At 43.0% G+C, this 25,703-nt stretch overlaps 1 protein-coding gene across 2 annotated transcripts in view; it reads right to left on the reverse strand.

The window, feature by feature from the left end:
* The window catches only part of TUSC3 (tumor suppressor candidate 3), a 563,832-nt gene that overhangs the window by 16,010 nt on the left and 522,119 nt on the right, over window positions 1–25,703 (reverse strand). For both annotated transcript variants that reach the window (XM_063920865.1, XM_063920866.1), the window contains exons 8-9: window positions 15,358–15,432; window positions 8,692–8,782 (exon numbers count right to left, since the gene is read on the reverse strand). In XM_063920865.1, the coding sequence (XP_063776935.1) occupies window positions 8,692–8,782; window positions 15,358–15,432 (166 nt within the window). The remainder of the gene's footprint in view (window positions 1–8,691; window positions 8,783–15,357; window positions 15,433–25,703) is intronic.

Genomic DNA, 25,703 nt, shown 5'->3' on the forward strand with positions numbered 1-25,703 from the left:
CCTTTTGCCACCTTCGGCTGTAATTTTGCATCTTCATAGTCGACACTAGAGTCAGTATCTGTGTCATCGATCTGGGATATGGTGCGCTTCTGAGACCCCGAAGGGCCTGACGCCACAGGGACAGGCATGGACTGGCTACCAGACTGATTCCTAGCTTCTGCCTTGTCTAACCTTTTATGCAATAGATTAACATTTGCATTCAAGACATTCAGCATATCCACCCATTCCGGTGTCGGCGTTGCTGACGGCGACATGACATTCAAGCACTCCCCCTCCACATTAAGCGAGCCTTCCTCGTCAAACATGTCGACACACGCGTACCGACACACTTCACACACACAGGGAACCCCTTTCTGAAGACAGTATCCCTGTCAAGGCCCTTTGGAGAGACAGAGAGAGAGTATGCCAGCACACACCCCAGCGCAATGATCCTGGACACCAACACAAAATGTTTTTCCCCAGTAGCGCTAGCGCTGTATAATATGTTATCCGCCAATTATTTGCCCCCCCCCCCCCCCCCCCCCTCTCTTTTAAACACCCCTTCACCGTGTGTAAGCAGGGGAGAGTCCGGGGAGCTTCCTCTCAGTGGTGCTGTGGAGAGAAAATGGCGCTGGTGAGTGCTGAGGGAGAAGCCCCGCCCCCTCGGCGGCGGGTTTCTGTCCCGCTCGAACCTACAGAAATATGGCGGGGCTCCTTTATATACATGTACAGTGCCCACCTGTACATGTATATTGTCTTTTGCCATAAGAGGTGTTTATATTGCTGCCCAGGGCGCCCCCCCCCCCTGTGCCCTGTACCCTTACAGTGACCGGAGTGTGTGAGGTGTATGGGAGCAATGACGCATAGCTGCAGTGCTGTGCGTTACCTCAGTGAAGATCATGAAGTCTTCTGCCGCCTCTGAAGTCTTCTTTCCTTCTCATACTCACCCGGCTTCTATCTGCCGCCTGACGACTTCTGTCTTCTGTTCTTCTAGCTCTGTGAGGAGAACGGCGGCGCGGCTCCGGGGGTGGACGCCCAGTAAGAACCTGCGTTCACCCCCTCTGGAGCTAATGGTGTCCAATAGCCGAGGAAGCAGAGCCTATCTTAGACAAGAAGGTCTGCTCCTCTCTCCTCAGTCCCTCGATGCAGGGAGCATGTTGCCAGCAGTGCTCCCTGTGAAAAAGTAGAGAAAAAATCCAAACAAAAATGCTTTTAGGCAGAGAACTCAGGAGAGCTCTCTGCAGTGCACCCATCCTGCTCTGGGCACAGTGTAAAACTGAGGTTTGGAGGAGGGGCATAGAGGGAGGAGCCAGTGCACACCCAGAGTCCAAAGCTTTCTTAAAGTGCTCTATCTCCTGCGGAGCCCGTCAATTCCCCATGGTCCTTACGGAGTCCCAGCATCCTCAAGGACGTTAGAGAAAAGAAAATACAAAACAAATTTGTCACATTGCCCTGAATGATAAATATGGGTATGCAAAACTGTTAGTAGAATACCCCCTTAAACACTACATAAGAATATCTTTCGTATTAATACCAGTATACTGTCAGGTAGGTTTATTTAATTAGGATCTGTATGACATTACTGGTGCCGTGAATAAGCCTCAGAGGCAACAGCAATAATCAGAGTAATTCAAGATAACATAACATCAAAAGAACCAATTTTCAGATTTCTAAATTACATGTAAAACCATCAGAATAATTATACACAGCCCTTTAAACCGGTAAACCTGAATATGAAGTGTAATTATGCATGGCAGTTGTGTACTTTGACACGTGTAAATGCAAATTGAAATCTTTTCTCTTCCAAAGCATTCCTGCACTTACATATTTCTGATTTTTAGAAATTGTCTGTTCTGTTTAACACTGCTCAATTGGATGCACATAGTTCATGTGAGAAGAATAATAAATGTTGTTTTCATCCGCTACAGCAGAGAATCAGAATTCCACAGTACTCAATGTTTCTGCTCGTGTGACTACTGGTGGTCTGCTTGCCAGATTACATAGACAACGCACTTTTACTATTTATCATTAGAATTGGAAAACCACTGATAGCCATGTACTAAGAGATTATAACAATGCTGTGCTCATGAAAAGTTTAATTCTGCTTTAGATACCTTTATCATTATATAATTTGTACATATATATAAAAAAATATTTTGGCCAAAATTTACAAGGGAATGAATTATAAAATACCATACTGCTTTTGTAAAAAATAAGATTTTAAACCTACCGGTAAATCTTTTTCTCCTAGTCCGTAGAGGATGCTGGGGACTCCGTAAGGACAATGGGGTATAGACGGGCTCCGCAGGAGACATGGGCACTATAAAGAACTTTAGAATGGGTGTGCACTGGCTCCTCCCTCTAATCCCTTCCTCCAGACCTCAGTTAGAGAAACTGTGCCCAGAGGAGACGGACAGTACGAGGAAAGGATTTTGTTAATCTAAGGGCAAGATTCATACCAGCCCACACCATTCACACCGTATAACATGGAATATACTAACCTGTTAACAGTATGAAACAAAACAGCATCAGCCCGAGACTGATCAAAACTGTAACATAACCCTTATGTAAGCAAAAACTATATACAAGTCTTGCAGAATTTAGTCCGCACTGGGACAGGCGCCCAGCATCCTCTACGGACTAGGAGAAAAAGATTTACCAGTAGGTTTAAAATCTTATTTTCTCTTACGTCCTAGAGGATGCTGAGGACTCCGTAAGGACCATGGGGATTATACCAAAGCTCCAGACCGGGCGGGAGAGTGCGGATGACTCTGCAGCACCGATTGAGCAAACATGAGGTGCTCATCAGCCAGGGTATCAAACTTGTAGAATTTAGCAAAAGTGTTTGAACCCGACCAAGTAGCTGCTCGGCAAAGCTGTAAAGCCGAGACGCCTCGGGCAGCCGCCCAAGAAGAGCCCACCTTCCTAGTGGGATGGGCTTTTACTGAATTTGGTACCGGCAATCCAGCCGTAGAATGAGCCTGCTGAATCGTATTGCAGATCCAGCGAGCAATAGACTGCTTAGAAGCAGGAGCGCCAACCTTGTTGGCAACATACAGGACAAACAGAACTTCTGTTTTTCTAATTCGAGCCGTCCTGGCTACGTAAATTTTTAAGGCCCTGGCTACATCAAGGGATTTGGAATCCTCCAAATCTCCCGTAGCCACAGGCACCACAATAGGTTGGTTCATATGAAACGATGACACCACCTTAGGCAAAAATTGAGGACGAGTCCTCAACTCTGCTCTATCCACATGGAAAATGAGATAGGGGCTCTTATGAGACAAGGCTGCCAAGTCTGACACCCGCCTTGCAGATGCCAAGGCCAATAACATGACCACTTTCCATGTGAGAAATTTTAACTCAACAGTTTGAAGAGGCTCAAACCAGTGAGATTTTAGGAACTGTAACCCCACGTTAAGGTCCCATGGTGCCACTGGGGGCACAAAAGGAGGCTGAATGTGCAGCACTCCCTTTACAAAAGTCTGGACTTCTGGGAGAGAAGCCAATTCTTTCTGGAAGAATATAGAAAGGGCCGAAATCTGTACCTTAATGGAGCCTAACTTTAGGCCCATATCCACTCCAGTCTGTAGAAAGTGGAGAAACCGGCCCAAGTGGAAGTCTTCCGTAGGAGCATTCTTGGCTTCACACCAAGAAACATACTTCCTCCAGATACGGTGATAATGTTTCGCCGTCACCTCCTTCCTATCCTTATTCAGAGTAGAGATGACTTCCTCCTGAATACCCTTCCCAGCTAGGATTTGGTGTTCACCCGCCATGCCGTCAAACGTAACCGCGGTAAGTCTTGGAACACGCAGGGCCCCTGCTGTAACAGGTCCTCCCTGAGAGGAAGAGGCCATGGATCTTCTGTGAGCAGCTCCTGAAGATCTGAATACCAGGCCCTTCGAGGCCAATCTGGAACAATGAGTATTGTCTGCACTCTTTTTCGCCTTATGATTCTCAGTATCTTTGAGATGAGAGGAAGAGGAGGGAACACATAGAACGACTGAAACACCCATGGTGTCACGAGAGCGTCCACCGCTACTGCCTGAGGGTCCCTTGACCTGGCACAATACCTCCGAAGCTTCTTGCTGAGGCGTGACGCCATCATGTCTATTTGAAGAAGTCCCCAAAGACTTGTTATCTCTGCAAAAACTTTTTGATGAAGTCCCTACTCTCCTGGATGGAGATCGTGTTTGCTGAGGAAGACTGCTTCCCAGTTGTCCACTCCCGGAATGAATACCGCTGACAGAGCGCTTACGTGATTTTCTGCCCAGCACAGAATCCTGATGGCTTCTGCCATTGCCACTCTGCTCCTTGTCCCGCCGTGGCGGTTTACATGAGCCACGGCTGTGACGTTGTCTGATTGAATCAGAACCGGTAGGTCGTGAAGAATATTCTCCGCTTGTCGTAGGCCGTTGTATATGGCCCTCAATTCCAGTATGTTGATGTGTAGACAAGCCTCCTGGCTTGACCACAGTCCCTGAAAATTCCTTCCTTGTGTGACTGCTCCCCATCCTCGGAGGCTCGCGTCCGTGGTCATCAGAACCCAGTCCTGGATGCCGAATCTGCGACCCTCTAGAAGGTGAGCACTCTGGAGCCACCACAGGAGAGACACCCTGGCCCTGGGGGACAGAGTTATTTTCTGATGTATTTGAAGGTGGGACCCGGACCACTTGTCCAGAAGATCCCACTGAAAAGTCCTCGCATGAAACCTGCCGAAGGGGGATGGCCTCGTAGGTCGCCACCATTTTTCCCAGTACTCGAGTGCACTGATGGACTGACACTCTTTTCGGTTTTAACAGGTCTCTTGCCATGTTCTGGAGTTCTTGTGCTTTATCCCTCGGGAGAAAAACCATCTTCTGTTCTGTGTCCAGAATCATGCCTAAGAAAGACAGCCGAGTCGTTGGAACTAACTGCGACTTTGGTAGATTTAGAATCCATCCATGTTGCTGTAGCACTCCCAGGGAGAGCGACACGCTTTTCTGCAACTGTTCCTTTGATCTCGCTTTTATCAGGAGATCGTCCAAGTACGGGATAATTGTGACTCCTTGCCTGCGTAGGAGCACCATCATTTCCGCCATTACCTTGGTGAACACCCTCGGGGCCATGGAAAGCCCAAACGGCAACGTCTGAAACTGGTAATGACAGTCCTGTACAGCGAATCTCAGGTATGCCTGATGAGGAGGATATATGGGGACTTTTAGGTATGCATCCTTTATGTCCAATGACACCATAAAATCCCCCCCCCTTCCAGGCTGGAGATGACTGCCCTGAGCGATTCCATCTTAAACTTGAACCTTTTTAAAAACAGGTTCAGGGATTTTAGATTTAGAATGGGTCTGACCGAGCCATCCGGTTTCCGGACCACAAATAGGGTTGAATAGTACCCCTTCCCCTGTTGCGTTAGGGGAACCTTGATAATCACTTGCTGTTGACACAGCTTTTGAATTGCAGCTAAAATGATCTCCCTCTCTGGGGGAGAAGCTGGTAAAGCCGATTTGAAGAATCGACGAGGAGGCACGTCTTCAAATTCCAGCTTGTAGCCCTGGGATACAATTTCCATCGCCCAAGGATCCACGTCCGACTGAACCCAGATGTGGCTGAAGAGTCGAAGACGTGCCCCCACCGGTGCGGCCTCCCTCAGGAGAGCCCCATCGTCATGCGGTGGATTTAGTAGAAGCCGGGGAGGACTTCTGTTCCTGGGAACTGGCCATAGCAGGCATTCTCTTCCCTCTACCCTTACCTCTGGCGAGGAAGGAAGAGGCCCGACCTCTTCTGGACTTATGCGACCGAAAGGACTGCATCTGATATTGAGGAGTTTTCTTTTGCTGTGGGGGAACATAAGGCAAAAAGGTAGATTTACCCGCGGTAGCTGTGGAAACCAGGTCCGCGAGACCTTCCCCAAATACACCCTTGTAAGGTAAAACTTCCATATGCCTCTTTGAGTCGGCATCACCCGTCCATTGGCGGGTCCACAGTGCTCGCCTAGCCGAGACCGCCATCACGTTGGCCCTTGAACCTAGTAGTCCGACATCTCTCTGAGCGTCTCTCATATATAAGACTGCGTCCTTGATGTGACCTAAGGTCAACAAAATGGTATCCCTATCTAGGGTATCAAGATCAGCTGACAAGGTATCTGTCCAAGCTGCTACTGCGCTACAGACCCAAGCCGATGCTATAGCCGGTCTGAGTAAAGCACCAGTATGTGTATGAATTGATTTTAAAGTCATTTCCTGTCTGCGATCAGCAGGATCTTTTGAGAGCTGCCGTGTCTGGGGACAGTAGCGCCACCTTTTTGGATAAGCGCGTCAAAGCTTTGTCCACCCTTGGCGAGGATTCCCACCGTACCCTGTCCTGTGCCGGGAAAGGATACGCCATAAGAACTCTTTTGGGAATCTGCAGTTTTTTGTCTGGAGTTTCCCAAGCTTTTTCAAATAACGCATTCAGCTCATGCGATGGGGGAAATGTTACCTCAGGTTTCTTTTCCTTAAACATGTGTACCCTCGTGTCAGGGACAGAGGGGTCATCTGTGATATGCAAAACATCTTTTATTGCAATAATCATATAATGAATACTTTTGGCCACCCTTGGGTGTAGCCTTGCATCATCGTAGTCGACACTGGAGTCAGAATCCGGATCGGTATCAGTGTCTGCTATTTGGGATAGGGGACGTTTTTGAGACCCTGAAGGGCCCTGTGACACCGTCAAAGCCATTGATTGACTCCCCGTATTATCCCTGGACTCTACTTTGTCCAATCTCTTATGTAACAAGGTCACATTTGCATTTAAAACATTCCACATGTCCAACCAATCAGGTGTCGGCATTGCCGATGGAGACATCACAATCATCTGTTCCACCTCCTCTCTAGAAGAGCCTTCGGCCTCAGACATGCCGACACAGGCGTACCGACACCCCCCACACACACAGGAATTGTATATATATATATATATATATATATATATATATATATAAATGGAGACAGTTCCCCTGATAAGGCCCTTTGGAGAGACAGAGAGAGAGTATGCCAGCACACACCCAGCGCCAATAACCCTGGAAACAAAATTCCCAGATAAACAGCGCTTTTATATAATCATATAGATAAACCTATACACTCACTGCGCCTTACAAGTGCCCCCCCCCCCCCTCTTTTTTCCCCTCTGTCACCGTGTTCAGCAGGGGAGAGTCCGGGGAGCCAGCTTCTGCAGTGTGGTGGAGAAAATGGCGCTGGTTAGTGCTGTGAGATCAAGCTCTGCCCCCTCAGCAGCGGGCTTCGGTCCCGCTCAAATTTATTTATACTGGCGGGGGATTATAAAATATATTGCCACCGCAGCCTATATATCCATATGAGCCAGTCCTAGAGGTTTATTGCTGCCCAGGGCGTCCCCCCCTGCGCCCTGCACCCATCTGTGCCTGCAGTGTATGTAGTGTGTGGGAGCAATGGCGCGCAGCGTTACCTCATAGAAGATCTGAAGTCTTCAGCCGCCTTTGAAGTCTTCTTTCTTCTATACTCACCCGGCTTCTATCTTCCGGCTCTGCGAGGAGGACGGCGGCGCGGCTCCGGGACGAACGGCGAGGTGAGACCTGCGTTCCGACTCCCTCTGGAGCTAATGGTGTCCAGTAGCCTAAGAAGCAGAGCCTATCATTTAAGTAGGTCTGCTTCTCTCTCCTCAGTCCCACGATGCAGGGAGCCTGTTGCCAGCAGTGCTCCCTGAAAATAAAAAACCTAACAAAATTATTTTTCAGAAAAACTCAGGAGAGCCCCTGTAATGCACCCAGTCTCCTCTGGGCACAGGATCTAACTGAGGTCTGGAGGAGGGGCATAGAGGGAGGAGCCAGTGCACACCCATTCTAAAGTTCTTTATAGTGCCCATGTCTCCTGCGGAGCCCGTCTATACCCCATGGTCCTTACGGCGTCCCCAGCATACTCTAGGACGTAAGAGAAAAATTATGTGCATATTCTGGGTGGCACTTGATATGCCGGCTGTCAGGATCCTGGCGCCGGAATCCCGACAGCTGGCATACTGACAACTATTTTCCCTCTTGGGGTGTCTACGACACCCCTGGAAGGAGAATAAACAGCGTGGCGTGCGTAGCAATAAATAGTGTGGCGAACGTAGCTCTTTTGCGCTCACCCCACTGCCGGTATACTGGCGGTCGGGATCCCGGCGCCGGTATGCTTGGCGTCGGCATACCATAGTAGACCCGTATATTCTCAGTTTGATTAAATTCAGACACATATTTATTTAATCGTTCATTGCAGTGTATTGTCCTGTAATAAATGTGACAAAGACAAAATGGTACATTAACGATGTCTCTATCTTATTGTTTTGTAATTAGTGTAGTTCACAGTACCCTACATACGGCATGCACATCAGGTAGATTTCAATCGGTGACATCTCTGCCACCATTCACTTGATTATTGTACCTTGGCTAATACAAAGTATGCTACATGCCACTTTATGAGCTTATTAATGATGACACAAGTCCCCAATGCTTTCAGCACACAGAAGAATGACAAGTTATTGAGAGTAAAAGAAAAATGACAACACACATAACGATTGTTGTTCCATAATCTACGGGTAGGAGAATTTTTCAATCTTAAAAAAGTTCACTCACTTGTGAAAAGGTAAAAACTTTTTAAATTATATCTGAATAGAAATGAAACAAAATTTTAATGAAACTATCATTCATGTGTACAGTAAACATACCTGTATGGGTAACCATGATACTTGGAGCGGAAGATTGACAGGAGGAAGCTGAAGAAGAACACCACAAGGCCCAGCCCAACTAGACATATAACTGTAAAACAAGAGCACATATCTATTGTAAGCGAAATAAACATAAAATGTATAGCCTTAATAGAAATCTACCACTAATGTAAGGAACAATAAAAATCATATAGAATATTAGGTAAATAAATCTTTAGGAATGATGACCAACATTATATGGCTAGATATTTGGGTGTTACATGAACTCGTTATTATATTAACAGGTTTATACTGTCAAATCCTTCATAGGGGTGTATTTCAATCCTTGTCGGAAAGATGGCAGTTTCTGACTTTTTCAGGTCGAGCAGTGATTCGACCTATTCAATGGGGCTGCCGTTTTTTCGACAGGTTGGCAACTCCGACTTGTTGGAAAACATGTGGATCCACGTGTTATGTCTGATTTGCAGCCAAATCCGACCGTTTTTAGCGCCGTTTTCGACAATGTCAATCCAACTTTAAAAGTCGGCTTAACATTGTTGAGAATGGCCAACCCAAATTGAATACTGCATTGTCGGATCCTTTCCGTCGGAAAGGATCCGACATGCATTGAATATACCCAATAGTATTTGTAAGTAATGACAGGGTTTGAGACCAATGTCCACCGGTTTACAAATGGTCACACCACACAAGGGGCCGAATTCAGATCTGATCGCAGCACCAAAATTGTTAGCTAATGGGCAAAACCATGTGCAATGCAGGTGGGGAAGATATAACATGTGAAGAGAGAGTTAGATTTGGGTGGGGTATATTGTTTCTATGCAGGGTAAATACAGGCTGCTTTATTTTTACACTGCAATTTAGATTTCAGTTTGAACACACCACACTCAAATCTAACTCTCTCTGCACATTATATCTGCCCCCCCCTGCAGTGCACATGGGGGCTAATTCAGACCTGATCATACCAGCAAATTTGTTAGCAGTTGGGCAAAACCATGTGCATTGCAGGGGGGTGGGGAAGATATAACATATGCAGAGAGAGTTAGATTTGGGTGGGGTGTGTTCAAACTGAAATCTTATGGGGCCTACAGACATGCCGATCCGCCGCCGAGCTGCCCGACGGCGGATACGGCCGACGAGCGACCTGGCGGCGGTGGGGCAGTGACGGGGGAAAGTGAAGTTTCTTCACTCCCCCGTCACGCAGCTCCATTGAAGTGCAGGCAAATATGGACGAGATCGTCCATATTGGCCTGCATGCACAGCCGACGGGGGACCAGCGATGAACGAGCGTGGGGCCGCGCATCGTTCATCGCTGGAGCCTCCACACTGAAAGATATGAACGAGTTCTCGTTCATTTATGAACGAGATCGTTCATATCTTTAACACAAATCGGCATGTGTGTAGGGCCCTTTAATTGCAGTGTAACAATAGCAGGCAGTATTTACTCTGCACAGAAACAAAATAACCCACCCAAATCTAACTCACTCTGCAAATGTTTTATCTGCCACACCTGCAGTGCACATGGTTTTGCCCAATAGCTAACAAATTTCCTGCTGCGATCAGATCTGAATTAGGCCCAAGGATGGTCCACCGTAAAAACTATGCATCTATCTGGCCAATCAGAAGGCGAGGTATCAAATTAAAACGCTTTTATGACGGAGGCAACCTTTTATGACTATATAAATGATGCCCACATCATAAAACAAGAATTGTTGCCTCAGTCATACAAAATCATTTTTTAACACCAATTAACAATTAGTATTGCTTTTTATCGTGCCATACTACTCTCCTAATAAAATGAAAATACATTTTGCTCCCTAATATATGAATAAAATATTATTAATGTTCTCTCTTTTTATTCAGTACATAATGATAGACCTCAAGTGTAATGTGGTTCCTCACCATCTGACCAGATACATTAGCTCACACAGCATGCCAGATGTAATGACGTCCAAGTTCCTGAAAGAACTCTGACGTTTTTTAAAGCGACAATCATGTACAAGACATGGTTTTATCTCTATGTCATTTACTGGTGTAGTTATGCTTAGTTACCCTGTATTTGTTCTATATTGTCTTTAACTGTAAGTCACTGTTTTGCTGTTTTATGTGCATATGTACTCTGTAATTGGGCGCTGCGGAACCCTTGTGGCGGCATATAAATAAAGGATAATAATAATAATAATACAGGTTGAGTATCCCTTATCCAAAATGCTTGGGACCAGAGGTATTTTGGATATCGGATTTTTCCGTATTTTGGAATAATTGCATACTATAATGAGATATCATGGCGATGGGACCTAAATCTAAGCACAGAATGCATTTTTTGTTACATATACACCTTATACACATAGCCGGAAGGTAATTTTAGCCAATATTTTTTGTAACTTTGTGCATTGAACAACGTGTGTGTACATTCACACAATTAATTTATGTTTCATATACACCTTATACACACAGCCTGAAGGTCATTTAATACAATAGTTTTAATAACTTTGTGTATTAAACAAAGTTTGTGTACATTGAGCCATCAAAAAACAAAGGTTTCACTATCTCACTCTCACTCAAAAAAGTCCGTATTTCGGAATATTCCGTATTTCGGAATATTTGGATATGGGATACTCAACCTGTAATAATGTTTTGCCTTGTACACGATTAATGCTTTAAAAAAAGTCCAATTTCGGCCGGGAACCCACACCACCGGCCAACTCTGACGTCATTACATCCTGCCCAGCATGTTTTTTTGAGGTCTGTCGCCTGTCAAAACCTCCTCTTCTGTTTTTTGGCCCAATTCTCCAGTGGCTTATAAATTGTCAATTGGTAAATGTGGTGGTTTTGATTCTTAACGTGTGAAAATATCAAGATGGCCGATGTAGTCTTCTAAACTGGTGGTATTACTACGGTGGGGTTACCAAAACTGCATGGAAAGACATCAAAACAAGTGGTTTTGCAAAACTGGCACTTATTAAACTTAGCCCATCTTCATAGGTGTACAGGGTCTTTGTGAGGGGTGTGCTTGACAACGTCACATCCAAGTATAGCCACACTCCGACACAGACCGCTCACACTCACTAGAGGAGATGACGTGGTGGCTCTGGATTGGATTGCTCACAGGTGCAAGGGTTGCCCCGTCCCGATGGCTAGGATTGGTGTCTGCCAATCCAGTGATTACAGAAATTGCAGAGAGGCTGGAGCTGCCTATGGGGTATGCAAAGTGTGCAGGCCTATGTTTTTCTTCAGTTCAAGAAAATACATTGTATCATTATTGCTGCAAAGAAAAATGTGCAATTAAAATTAAAAATCTCAATCTATAAAACTAGTCATTTTTAACAAGAAAAATGTACTTTAACATTTTTAATTTAGTTTTTTTTAATAAAAGATGTTTTCTAAAGACTATCATGAAATGGAGTACAAACAAGTTGTAATAATAAAATGATGAACTTTTTGCATCCAGAGAAGATTCTTTAACTTGCAGTTTTCCCCAGCTGGCTGATTGCTGCCCTGCTGTTACTGGGTGCTCCTTGGTGACATGATAAAGCACACTGCCACAGTCAGTAGTTTGAGCTATGGCTGTATCTTGCTCTGCTTACAGTCCTGCTATTTATAGGCCCTAACAATAAGCATAAGTAATTTAGCATAAAATGCAACATACATCAAAACAGATTTCCAAATTACAGATAGGATAAGTGTTATGGATTCTGGATGCTGGGGATTGCTGTATATGACTGTATGTGAAATAGTGTAGAATAGGATTAGTTGCTTAATTTAACTCACCGTATTTGCAAGATTTATTATCCTAAACAAAATTACGTTTGACTGAAAGGCTTAGCTAAAAGCAAATGCTTCCATCTCCATAATAATGAGGTTAGTGTAGGAGATATTGAAATGCCATTTCACACTGACTTTTTACATTCCCTTTACATCTGAGGTTACGCTCAATACGGATGATCACACATTAGGCCATGTGACTATTTTCCTGGCAAAATGAATGGTTAAAGGAGAGCAATCTCCAATTTCTATAAATTTTTCAAAAGTTTAATTAAAAACTCAACACATTATTTTTTTAATTATACTATATAAAGTCATGCAACTGAAACCCTTAAAACTCCTAACAGCTGATGAGTGTCTAAAATGTGTGACATCTTAATGAGTTGGGTACAAAATCCTGGCAGTCGGGATCCTGACAGTGGGAATATAGACAACGGGATCCGTTGAGAATCTCAACGGATCTGGCATCCCGGACTGTGTCACGATGTTATCTCCAAGCGTCGGTAGAAGGAAACCCCAGCAATAATCTGGGTCCATCCTGTGGGGTAAACAGGTTTCAAGCCGCTATGACACGGTTTGAAACCCATGTTCGGTGACCTGGGCTAGACCCATGTGTGCAGTGTTAAAGGGGTAAAATTCATATCCCCTATTCTCAATTCTGTAGAGTTAGGAGAATTTGTGAAGATGACAATATATGAAATACAACCTTAGTATTACGCAGAGAAAGTTAAAGAAAGGGGTTATCCCTGTGAATTGCTATAGAAAGCAATAGATAAGACTAAGGGGTGTCAGGTCAGGCTGAGGAGAGGAATCCAACGAGCAGATCAGAGAAGGAAAAGTAGAGACCACAGGAGGGAGGAAGTGAGGAGAACGAATATAGTTCCTTCTCTTGGGCACTAGGCTTTCCGTTGAGTGTGGATGACCTGGGCACAGTGCAGTGTTTGTAGTGACTGGATTGCTGATGCTTGAAAACATGAATGACTGAATAATGAAGTCTGGATTGTGAGGCTTGATAACAGGAACTGGCTAGATAATAATCAACTGTGGCTTGAAAACACGAACTGCAGAAAGCCTGGATACTGTGGCTTGGAAACACGAACTGTAATACTTGAGAACCGTTTGCAGCATAGCCGGGACATGGCTGCAGTACTTGAGAACTGAACTGTGAAGCAGGACCGGTTTGCAGGATAGCCGGGACATAGCTGCAACAAAACAATATTAGCACTCTGGACTAGTGTTCACTGACAGTACTGCCCGAGTTGGTCTGGAACTGGAATATGCAAGGACTGAATGGAACCAGTGTATACTTGAACAGTATATGCTGGAACCGGTATGTGCTGTGACCAGGCTGGAACTGTTATGTGCAGAGACTGGACTGGGACCGGTACACGCTTGAAACGTGCTGGAACCAGTACGCTTGAATCGGTATGTGTTGGAACCGCTACAGTCAGTGGGTGCTAGAATGATACAGCACAGGAGTCCACAGGCAGAAAGCTAACAGAGAATCCCTGCAGATCTGTGGATGACAACAAAGCACTGACATCAAGAAATGCTTTTGCAAGATCTTTATGGCCCTGGGTGACTGCAGATTGGCTGGGAGTATCATGTGACACACTGGCTTACAGTTGGTGCTAGACCAATCACCTAATCCAAACTGTCACGGCGGTGTCCATTTCTAATTCTGGATAAAACTCTGGTGTGGAATCCATCATTTCAGATCGAACGCTGATGGCAGCAGGATTTCCTGCAGTTTGTCTGCTTCTTGTATTTTAGAGGGTTTGTGTATGTGTGTGTATTGGTGGATGTGGATGTGTGTGAATGGGTGGATCGGTGTGTGTGTGATAAAGGACTACACCCAGAGGCCGCCTGTTCTCTCAATACCTAATGCACAATCAGTGTTTGTGAAGACAGTCTGCCACCCATTACACAGTGGAGAAGTTATCACTAGGGAATACCTTGCTTGATTGCTACAGTGCAATACTTTTTGTACAGTGCCTTCAATCTCTATTTTGTCCATTGTAGAATGGGACCTGATGCTGAGTGGAACATAGACCTATTTTGTTTTTGCACTGTGCATGCATTGGAAAGAAGTACAGGCGATGCAGAGTTACATGCATTTCAAATGCTTCTACACTTACATTTCTGAAATTATTTAATTTCATTCTTCCTGTTTCTGGAAATGATTTCAAAAAGGTTGCTGCTATTGCAAACCATTAACTACCATCAGAAAAAAAAAACAATGCATAAACATAGATACTGTAGGTACCGTAGATGGTAGATAGATTTGCATTGTGTTATTACTATATTTCCAGTGTTCGTACAATGCCGTCTTGTGCCAAAGTTACCGAACAACAAATCATGTACCAATGGACATCCCAACAGCATTAAGAAGTGTATTTTCCGGTTCTCTCTGAGAAATGTAGACATGGGGGAGTTATGCAGAGTTGGATGCAGATTTTGTTATCTTAGCAAAATCTGTGACCACTAAAATAACATGCTGGTGGCCTCCCAGCAAAGGGCAAGGCCACCCGGCATGTGTGGCGCTGCTCCGCAATCACAACGCTAAATCTCAAATAGAGGTTGAGAATGCTGCATAGGCAGGGGCACCGCCGCAATGTTTCCACTTGTAGGAAACGCATGCAACGTCATCAGCCAGCCCTGAAAATTGCCATGACACGCCTTTGTTTCCTGCTCTCCACCCCCCTAATGCCACGGCGCCGCTCCTGGACGCCCGCCACTCACTATGTGATTGCATCCTTCTGGGAAGCGATCACATAGTGAAGGGTCGGGTATGCGCATTTGCGATTTTTGCTCAACTGCTCTGAATAGTCCCCTAGGATCCTATATCTAGGTACATACTGTACAATAGACTATTTTTTAAAATAATGTTCCCAAATGACTTACTTCTTCTTTTTCCAACATCTCCTTTTGAGGTTGCAGCTTCATTGAGGAGAACCATTCCCATAGTAATAGCAGCATCTAAAACGATTGTTAAGGAACACGAAAAGTGTATGTCTTTACTTTTCAAGCACAAGTCAGTACTTATTAAAACAAAACTCCTTATCGGACAGGCACAGCAGACAACGTAACACAACACTCAGTGAGGGCCTAATTGACACCTTTTTTTGATGTAGCTGAAGTAAGTAAAATAGCCACAGAAACAAGTCATATTACCTTTTGCAGGACCCAAAAAGCAATGGCATTAGAATACATCATAGCGTGTTCCTGGTCATTGTGCCCTTTCCAATTAATAATAAAGTCCCATTTATAAGAAACTTTAGGGTTGCTATATCTACTTTGAAAAAACACTAATATTTAAAAAAAAATTTCAGTGTTACAATATTTCCCATTCCATCACTGTACAAGTTACCAAAAAAGAAAGACATATTTCTACACAGTGGGTGATCTCCTTAATGGTCGATCCATTGGTGTAGACAAATATTCTTCTAAGTTTGTGTGATAATGCCCTTTAGTATCTTTTGCAAGTCTCAAATAAACTAATTCAATAATTAATTCTACTAATTTAATTTGCTCCTGCTTTAATCTTTACCAACCACTTATTTGTCTGAGACAAGAATGAATGGGGCCATGGGGGAAGGAACACCAGCATATGGTTGAAGACATTCTGTATCGCATGTTAATTTAAAAGGCAGTAGCAACTTTATATACAGCCCTGGAGCTTGTACTCACATAATTACTATTGAATCCCTCTACCTGGCCTAACTGCACTGGCTGGTAAGCTTCTCCTAATGTTATACTTCTGCAATACTGTGACTTTTAAATGAGATAAATAAAAGATATTGGACATTGTACAACCTAGGAATTGGAACACCTGCATGCTTTCTTTTTATATTTAAGTATTGATAATAATGATGTCATTTTACAAAGAATAACAATTAGGGTAACATGTTCATTTTATATACATGTGTCCACATTCAAGTGGAAAGAGTAGAGTATATCACACTCAGGCGTCCTGAGGAAGGATCCAGCAGGATTGAAACGCGTTGGGATAATTACAGAGGGGAACACCTGTACTAAGGAGCACATCAATTTGTTAATCCACGTCTGGTTCATCTGGGTGTTTGGTGAGTGGGCAGACCGGAACGCCCAACACCATTTTTTACTATCTTTTGCACCTTGTGGTTGTTTCCGTTTTTTTTGTGCTGAGTACATTTCTCAAATAAATTTTGATGTTTTTAAAGTTTTTTTTGTAAACTGAAGGGATTTTTAATAAACTGTACCCCCTTTTTCATGGATAAAAAAATTCATTTTTTTTTCATGATATGAAGTACTTGTATGTATATTGCTAGGACAAAGAAACCTTGATGAGAAAGTAACAGTTTATATTTCTGTGAGTGGAGTACGCTTATCCAAATTTATCTGGCATTGTCAGCGTATGGGGTAACAAAATATACCTTTACATACACAATTACACACCTAAAGTGTAAGTTGGGGTACGCACCTCCATATGTTTACAGCAAAACCATCTGGGGACACTTAATAGTCACCTCCATTTTCCGATTAACGGGGAAGCACATGTTTAATTGTGGGATCTACGGAAAAGATGCCTTTATATGTTTATCTCATATGTCCACCGAGTATGGTATGCCATTCAAGATACATGGACCTATATCTATCACTATAACCATATACTTTGGACATATATAAAGAGACGTTAATTGGGGAATTGTGTAATCACCATATATTGTTGATATACTACACCATGATATGTTCCATTTTTTATATTTCCACTGAGCTTTGAATAATCAAGGGCGGTGTAGAATGTGAAGAAGAAATACCTACATCCTCATGAACCCAATAAGAGGGAAGTACACTAATAGAGTCTTTTAGCGCTTGTAACTTGTTTACGCCCAATCTTTTCTGTGTTATGTGTCCACATTCACCTACCTTATTTCACCATGTGGCACGGATATCTGGCTCCACACAGATGCTCTGCCACGGGCAGCAATTAATGGACTATTGTATTTTTCCTTAATTTTTTTGTCTTATTTGCCTCATAGCCATAGTCACACAGTGTGTTAGGTATTTAGGATTAGTATTTTTTCCATGAAGGAATGGCATAAAGTTGCAGATATAACATTGCATGGCGCGATGCCTGCTGCAAGCTTTTTGTATAGGGCCTGAGTGGCACACAATGCCAGTGTCACTATCTAGGGTACCCGTGCATTCTACGTTTGTCGCATTAGTGATGTGAATAAGACACATATTCTATGAAAAAGTGTGTGGTGGAACGCTTGGCACAGCTAAGTTGCAAAGTTTGTGATGCGCCAAACGGGGCTATTTGGCGCGATTTAAGGAAAGGTGTATGTGGGCACATCTCTAGAAGGAAATAAATTAATAAGTCTGAGTTATACTGCAGCAACAGAAGTTGTATTGTACCAAATAACTGCTCTCAGCCAATGGAATACAGTAATGGAAGAATGCAATTAGTCGCAGTAATCTACCGCAGCTATCCAATTAGCCCAGACACCGGTACTTATCAGGGATTTTTCTTGGGACCCACTGAGACCCCCCCCCCCCAAAATCAATGAAAAGTTACCTGTTTTCGCGTCTGCGAAAGCACATAGGTCCGGGAACTTATCCCAAAAACAGGTTCATTTTTGGACAAAAGAGACAGGCTTCAATTGAAATGGCCAGAAAAAAACATTGGGCAAAAACTCGCAGTAAAGCCCGTTTTTTAAGTGTCTTTGATCAGAATACATTGGTTAATACCGTATATTAAAATTATGCAGAGACTATGATTCTATGTAATTAATAGTTATCCCAAATTTGCTCATCTTCAAATTAATGCTCAGTGAATTAATGACAGATGGTACTTGTCCAAAAGATAAATGATTCATTATGTGAATCTAGATGCTTCAGTAGACGATTGGTCATCATTATGTTATTGGCAGATGACATGATTTGCACATTAATAAGGTAAAATATCTTCTGTTCTATAAATATGCTACAGTAATCAGAACGTCGTGTGTAAGACATATGACGTCCCCTTGTAATGTCCTTGTCAGCAGGAACAAAAGATCAAGAAATCGATATTAATAAATCTGTCACAATATTATATTACAACATTATACTGTTTGCTAATATATGTTGATATATCTTAGTGCACATTTATAGGACACATAATATTTACAATAAAGGTCATGTGAACTGTCCTGGTAATGCATATGCATTCACATTACAGGAACAAGGGTGTAAATTACAAGTTGAAGACACTCTTTAAAGAAACCTCATCTTGAATTATTGTAGCAGTTTCTTAATAAATTCTACCAATTTAAATTACAAATAATTTGTTTCAGTGGCATTTACATTTCAGCCTCCCTACACAAACATGTATAACTGTTATAATAGCAGGTATCATACTGCAGATAAATGTTTATACATATCATTTAAATATGCAAATGACTGCACAATACTGTATGTACCACCGTAGCCATTTCAGATATTTTGATCCTACAGTATGTTAATGTAACTAGCAGGGCCTGATTAAGGGTTCTAGCTGCCCTAGGCTAATACAGAAGTGTCGCCCCCCCCCCCCCCCAATAATTTTTTCTTGCTCACATTCAGCTGAAAATGTGTAACACTCCATTCATATTGCTCTGCTATCACTCAGAAGTCCCTGCTCACTTTAACAGCTGTTGTTCTTCTGGCGGGCCAGGTACACCTCCCGGAAGGCGCCGCAGCTGATCGGCTTCATTTAACTCTTAAGTCCTTGATGGACGGCGGCTGTGGGACCTGGAACTTCCTCCCCCTGCACAGGGAAGAGTCCTGCCTGTCCGACTCCCCCAGGCCCATGCTGCAGGCGCAGTGACCGGACCACGGCAGTGGCCTGAGTGTCACTGTCCCATGTACAGCAGCAGCAGCAACAATAACAAGACGGCGCAGACAGAGAGGAGTCCCGACGGCGCATCTCCGATTCAAACGGGAGCCACGCCTCCATGCAACGTCACCCAGGCTCCAGTCCACACCAATAGTCTGCCTTCTTTGAGATGACAGCTAGGACCAGACACAGCGGGCTGAACTTTAGCCACGCCCATTAGACAGTACTGCTACATAGCCACGCCCACAGCCCAACTAATGCAGTACTGTTTACTGGGGCCAGATGTACTAAGCTTGAAAAGTGATAAATATCACTGTGATAAAGCACCAGCCAATCGGCTCCTAACTGTCATTTTTCAAACACAGCCTGTGACAAGGCAGCTAGGAGCCGATTGGCTGGTCTTTATCACAGTGATATTTATCACTTTTCAGGCTTAGTACATCTCCCCCCTGGTGTTTAACTCCAGCGGCACCAGAAAATGCTCCCATCTCAGTACAATTTATTGTTCTGGCCCTGCACCCCCCCAGGACTCAGTGCTTCAGGCTGTAGCCTAATCAGCCTATTGGATAATCAGGCCCTGGTAACTAGAGTCACCCAGTTCCACTCAGCAGCAGTATAATTTATTTTCAAAATATTGTTTAATATTTTGTTTTCTTACCAAAGATGCAGCCAAACTCTTAGCAATTCTCTCCTCTCCCACCTTGACTACTGCAACCTCCTCCTATCCAGCACTGCCATCATGGGATGGATTAGGAGTCACATACTGCTAAGACCAATTTAGCGTCTTTTGCCACAGTCGCATCTGCAACTTAATACTAGTAAAAGTAAAAATCCTTCCCCTGGTGTACACGCACTATGTGTGTCTCAGTCACGATCATCGGAAGGACCATCGGTACTTAAACTAGCCCCATGCTATGTGTAGAATCTCCGTCAGAGTATGGCTGCCGATGTACACGATTAGGTGTCTGAATTTGTAACCACTGCTGCGACACTCCCATAACACATCCATCACACGGAATATGTTTGTGTGTCTGTTTAGTCATCACCGAATGCATTCCAGAGTCCATGTGGCTCAATTGGTCCTGCGACTCTACGTAAACACCGTGGGACGCATGTTCTATGCAACCTTTTGTCAATTTAAACAAGAAATCCCAAAAATGTATATGAACATCGACACTGCATGTGATCAGAATCAGCCCTATTATGTCCTAAGCACCATGGCAAGACTGGTTTTCCTCTCTCGCCAGTCCAAAATTGTTCTGCAAACACCTATGTAATGTCCCACATACTGGTAGATTAATTAGCTTTAGACTAAATGGATCTTACGGTGTGTGTTTGTGTGGTATTGAATGGAGACTGCAAGCTTCTATGGGGCAGGCACTAATGTAAATTATTACTTGTGCTTTGAATTATACTGGCAATAGGCACACTATAAATAGAGAATTATCATTATTATATTAGCTCAACCACATCTTCTATAACATAATTAAAATTATTATTTATTCATAAACAGTTTCTTATATAGTGCAGCATATACAATTGGAACAACAGTAATAGAACAAAACTGGGTAATAACAGATAGACATAGAGGTAGGAAGGCCCTGCTCATAAGCTTACAATCTACAGGGAAATAGGCATGGATACACAAGGATAGGCGCTATCTACTGAATAATGGTAAAGTAAGACTGCAGAGTTTTTTGGTGGGCTGTATGATATAGTCACACAGAAAGGTTGACCAGAGGTCAGGAGGATATCAAATTGACGAAAAAGAAAATACTGTATACGAGGATATGAATATTTATGAAGGTTACTGTATGTGGCCAGTTCAGGAATTTGATAAGCTTGCCTGAAGAGGTACGTTTTCGGCGAACGCTTGAAGGTTTGGAGTCTAGAGAGTCTTATTGTGCGTGGAAGGGCCCTCCACAAAGTAGGTGCGGCACGAAGGAAATCCTGCAATCGTGAATGCGAGTGAGTAATGCGTGTGGATGTTAGAAACACTGTTGCAGCAGCTATGCAATCGCCTTCTACACTTGAATCAGGCCCTTTGCTCAGTAGAAGCAGTGCCTCCTGCCTAACATGGAAATCTACTTATAGGGCCTAATTCAAGATTGATTGCAAAACAACATTTTGCTCTGTTGGGCAAAACCATGTTCATTGCCGATGGGGCATATACAGTGGGGATCGAAAGTTTGGGCACCCCTGGCAAAAATTCATTTTAATGTGCAAAAAGAAGCCAAGGAAAGATGGAAAAATCTCCAAAAGGCATCAAATTACAGAATAGACATTCTTATAACATGTCAAAAAAAGTTTGATTTTATTTCCATAATTTACACTATCAAAAGAACAGAAAACAAAAAATGGCAAAAGTTTGGGCACCCTGCAGAGTTAATACCTTGTACTGCCCCCTTTGGACAGCTGAGACCTGGCAGTGTCATGGATTGTTCTCAATCATCGTTTGGAAAGACCAGGTGATGTCAATCTCAAAGGTTTTAAAAGCCCAGACTCATCTGACCTTGCTCCAACAATCAGCACCATGGGTTCCACTAAGTAGTTGTGTAGAACACTGAAACTGAGAATAGTTGACGCTCACAAAGCAGGAGAAGGCTATAAGAAGCTAGCAAAGTGTTATCAGATGCCCATATCCTCTGTTCAGAATGTAATTAAGAAATGGCAGTCATCAGGAACAGTGGAAGTTAAAGCAAGATCTGGAAGACCAAGAAAAATATCAGACAGAACAGCTTGCAGGATTGTGAGAAAAGCAAGTCAAAATCCACGTTTGACTGCACGATCCCTCCAGGAAGATCTGGCAGACACTGGAGTTGTGGTACACTATTCCACTATAAAGAGATACTTGTACAAATATGGTCTTCATGGAAGAGTCATCAGAAGAAAACCTCTTCTACATCCTCACCACAAAAATCAGCGTTTGAAGTTTGCAAATGAACATATAGACAAGCCTGATGCATTTTGGAATAAAGTTCTGTGGACCGATGAGGTTAAAATATAACTTTTTGGCCGGAATGAGCAAAGGTACGTTTGGAGAAGGAAGGGCACAGAATTTAATGAAAAGAACCTCTGTCCAACTGTTAAGCATGGGGGTGGATCAATCATGCTTTGGGGTTGTATTGCAGCCAGTGGCACAGGGAACATTTCACGAGTAGAAGGAAAAATGGATTCAATAAGATTCCAGCAAATTTTGGACGCTAACTTGATGCCATCTGTGAAAAAGCTGAAGTTAAAGAGAGGCTGGCTTCTACAAATGGATAATGATCCTAAACACACCTCAAAATCCACGGTGAATTACATTAAGAGGCGTAAACTGAAGGTTTTGCCATAGCCTTCACAATCTCCTGACCTCAATATAATTGAAAATCTATGGATAGAAGAGCAGTGCGTCACAGACAGCCCAGGAATCTCAAAGAACTGGAAGACTTTTGTAAGGAAGAATGGGCGAAGATACCTCAAACAAGAATTGAAAGACTCTTTGCTGGCTACAAAAAGTGTTTACAAGCTGTGATACTTGCCAAAGGAGGCAGTACAAGGCATTAACTCTGCAGGGTGCCCAAACTTTTGCAGACGCCATTTTTTGTTTTCTGTTCTCTTGAAAGTGTAAATGATGGAAATAAAATCAAACTTTTTTTGACATGTTATAAGAATGTCTAATCTGTAATTTGATGCCTTTTGGAGATTTTTCCATCTTTCCTTGGCTTCTTTTTGCACATTAAAATGAATTTTTGCATGGGGTGCCCAAACTTTCGATCCCCACTGTATAACATGTGCAGAGAGATTTGGGTGGGGGGGTGTTTTTTAAACTGAAATCTAAATTGCAGTTTCAAAATAAAGCAGCCAGTATGTGCCCTGCACAGAAACAATATAACCAACCCAAATCTAACCCTCCATGCACATTATATCTGCACCCCGCCTCCCCACTGCATTGCACATGGTTTTACCAATTAAAGGAAAATGTTGTTTTGCAGTCAACCTTGAATTAGGCCCAAAGTACAGTACGGTTGACATATTTACTGTTGTTTAACTACTTCATTTGTTTAGTTTATATTTAGTCAACTCAATAACACCCAATGTGTTGGTATGGAATGTAATGAATGTCGAATAGAAGCTTTACACGCTGTAAAGTAGAACAAAACCAAAAAACTGTCAAAAACAGAATGGAACAAGTGCATTTCCATAATGTATACTCATGTATGCATTCCTTTGTATTCTGGGCATAAAGTTAAAACAAAGCTTTCTTTTGTTTATAGCAAATTACACTGTTCCAGCTTCATGCATGGTTAGCTGTCTATATTTGAGTATGTGCCCGTGCTAGTGATATGCATATATATTGGATAATTCTCTATGCTAAAAAAGAAAAATGAACAGCAACAAAATATATATACATATAGTCTAACCATTTGTCTCAAGAGGAATAAAGTTGTTCCATCAGCAATACTGCATAGTAAATAAATCCACAGAGAGAAAAGGGATATGACAGAATTCCGCATACTTGAGTGCTTTGTTTTCTTATGCATTTTTATCTTGCAATGTTTTTTACATTGCATGCGCATCATTAGCTGTAAAGGTGTAAGAATCGATCAGACTATGCAAACTGTGTTTGTATTTAGCAACCACAACAAAGTGCAGTCACTTTTGCTTTGCTTTCTCTGAATATAGTTAGGTGGATGTTAGGTGGATGTGAGTGGGAGCGAGTAATGAGTATGGATGAGAGACACAGATCTTGTGAAGAGCGAAGAGGTTGGTTTGGGAGATATTTTGAGATAAGCGAAGTGATGTACGTTGGTGTAGTTTGGTTAATAGCCTTGTGTGTGAGTAAAAGTATTTTATATTGAATACGGTAGAATACAGGTAACCAATGGAGTGACTGACAGAGTGGCTCTGCAGATGATGAACATCTAGCGAGGAAGATTAGCCTTGCAGCTGCATTCAGAATGGATTGTAGTGGTGAGAGTCTCGTTTTGGGAAGACCAGTTAGGAGACTATTGCAATAATCAATGCGGGAGATAATGAGAGCATGGTTAGAGTTTTAGCAATGTCTTGTGTAAGGTATGGTCATATTTTGGATATGTTTTTTAGATGCATGTTACAAGATTTTAAGACAGATTGAATGTGGGGAACAAAGGACAGATCAGAGTCAAGGATGACACCTAGGCAGCGAGCTTGTTGGGTAGGGTAGATTGTCGAATTTTCAACAGTGACAGAGATATCAGGTTGGTACTGTACCAACTATTGGCCAGTGGAAATATAATTAACTCTGTCTTTGAAATATTAAGTTTGAGGTGGCGAGATGTCATCCAAGATGAAATGGCAGATAGGCATTCAATGACACGGCCCAGTACAGATAGGGACAAATCAGGGGAGGATAGGTAGATTTGAGTATCATCTGCGTACAGATGATACTGAAATCCAAAATAGCTGATTAGTTTACCAAGAGATGAGGTATAGATAGAGAAAAGCAGAGGACCCAAGACTGAGCCTTGCGGTACTCCAACTGAAAGAGGTAGCGAAGAGGAGGTAGATTCAGAGAAGCGAACACTGAAGGAGCGATTAGATAAGTAGGATAGGAACCAAGAAAGGACTGTGTCTTTAAGACATAGGGATTGTAGTGTTTGTAGGAGAAGAGAGTGGTCAACAGTGTCAAAGGCAGCAGATAGATCTAGAAGAATAAGTAGTGAGTAATGGCCTTTAGACTTCGTAGTGACTAAATCATTAACCACTTTAGTCATTGCTGTCTCTGTGGAGTGTTGGGAACGGAAGCCTAACTGAAGAGGGTCCAATAAATTGTGTGAGTTAAGAAAGTGTGTGAGTCGAGTGTAGGCAAATCTTTCAAGTAGCTTAGAGAGACAAGGGAGCTGAGAGATAGGGCGGTAGTTTGAGAGTTAGGGTCAGAATTTTTTTTTTTCAAATTGGGAGTAATCACTGCATTCTTAAAGAGTGAAGGAAAAAAATAAGATTTTAAACTTACCGGTAAATCTTTTTCTCGTAGTCCATAGAGGACGGGCTCCGCAGGAGACATGGGCACTTTAAGAAAGACTTTAGGTCTGGGTGTGCACTGGCTCCTCCCTCTATGCCCCTCCTATAGACCTCAGTTAGAGAAACTGTGCCCAGAGGAGATGGACAGTACGAGGAAAGGATTTTTGTTAATCCAAGGGCAAGATTCATACCAGCCACACCAATCACACCGTATAACTTGTGTATCAAGTAAACAGTTTACAGTATGAAAAAATAACGTAGCATCAGACCAACCTGATGGAACTATAACATAACCCTTATGTAAGCAAAACTATATACAAGTCTCGCAGAAGTAGTCCCCACTTGGGACGGGTGCCCAGCATCCTCTACGGACTACGAGAAAAAGATTTACCGGTAGGTTTAAAATCTTATTTTCTCTAACGTT

The sequence above is a fragment of the Pseudophryne corroboree genome, chromosome 1 (genome assembly GCF_028390025.1).
Source record: "Pseudophryne corroboree isolate aPseCor3 chromosome 1, aPseCor3.hap2, whole genome shotgun sequence".
NCBI classification, from domain to species: Eukaryota; Metazoa; Chordata; class Amphibia; order Anura; family Myobatrachidae; genus Pseudophryne; species Pseudophryne corroboree.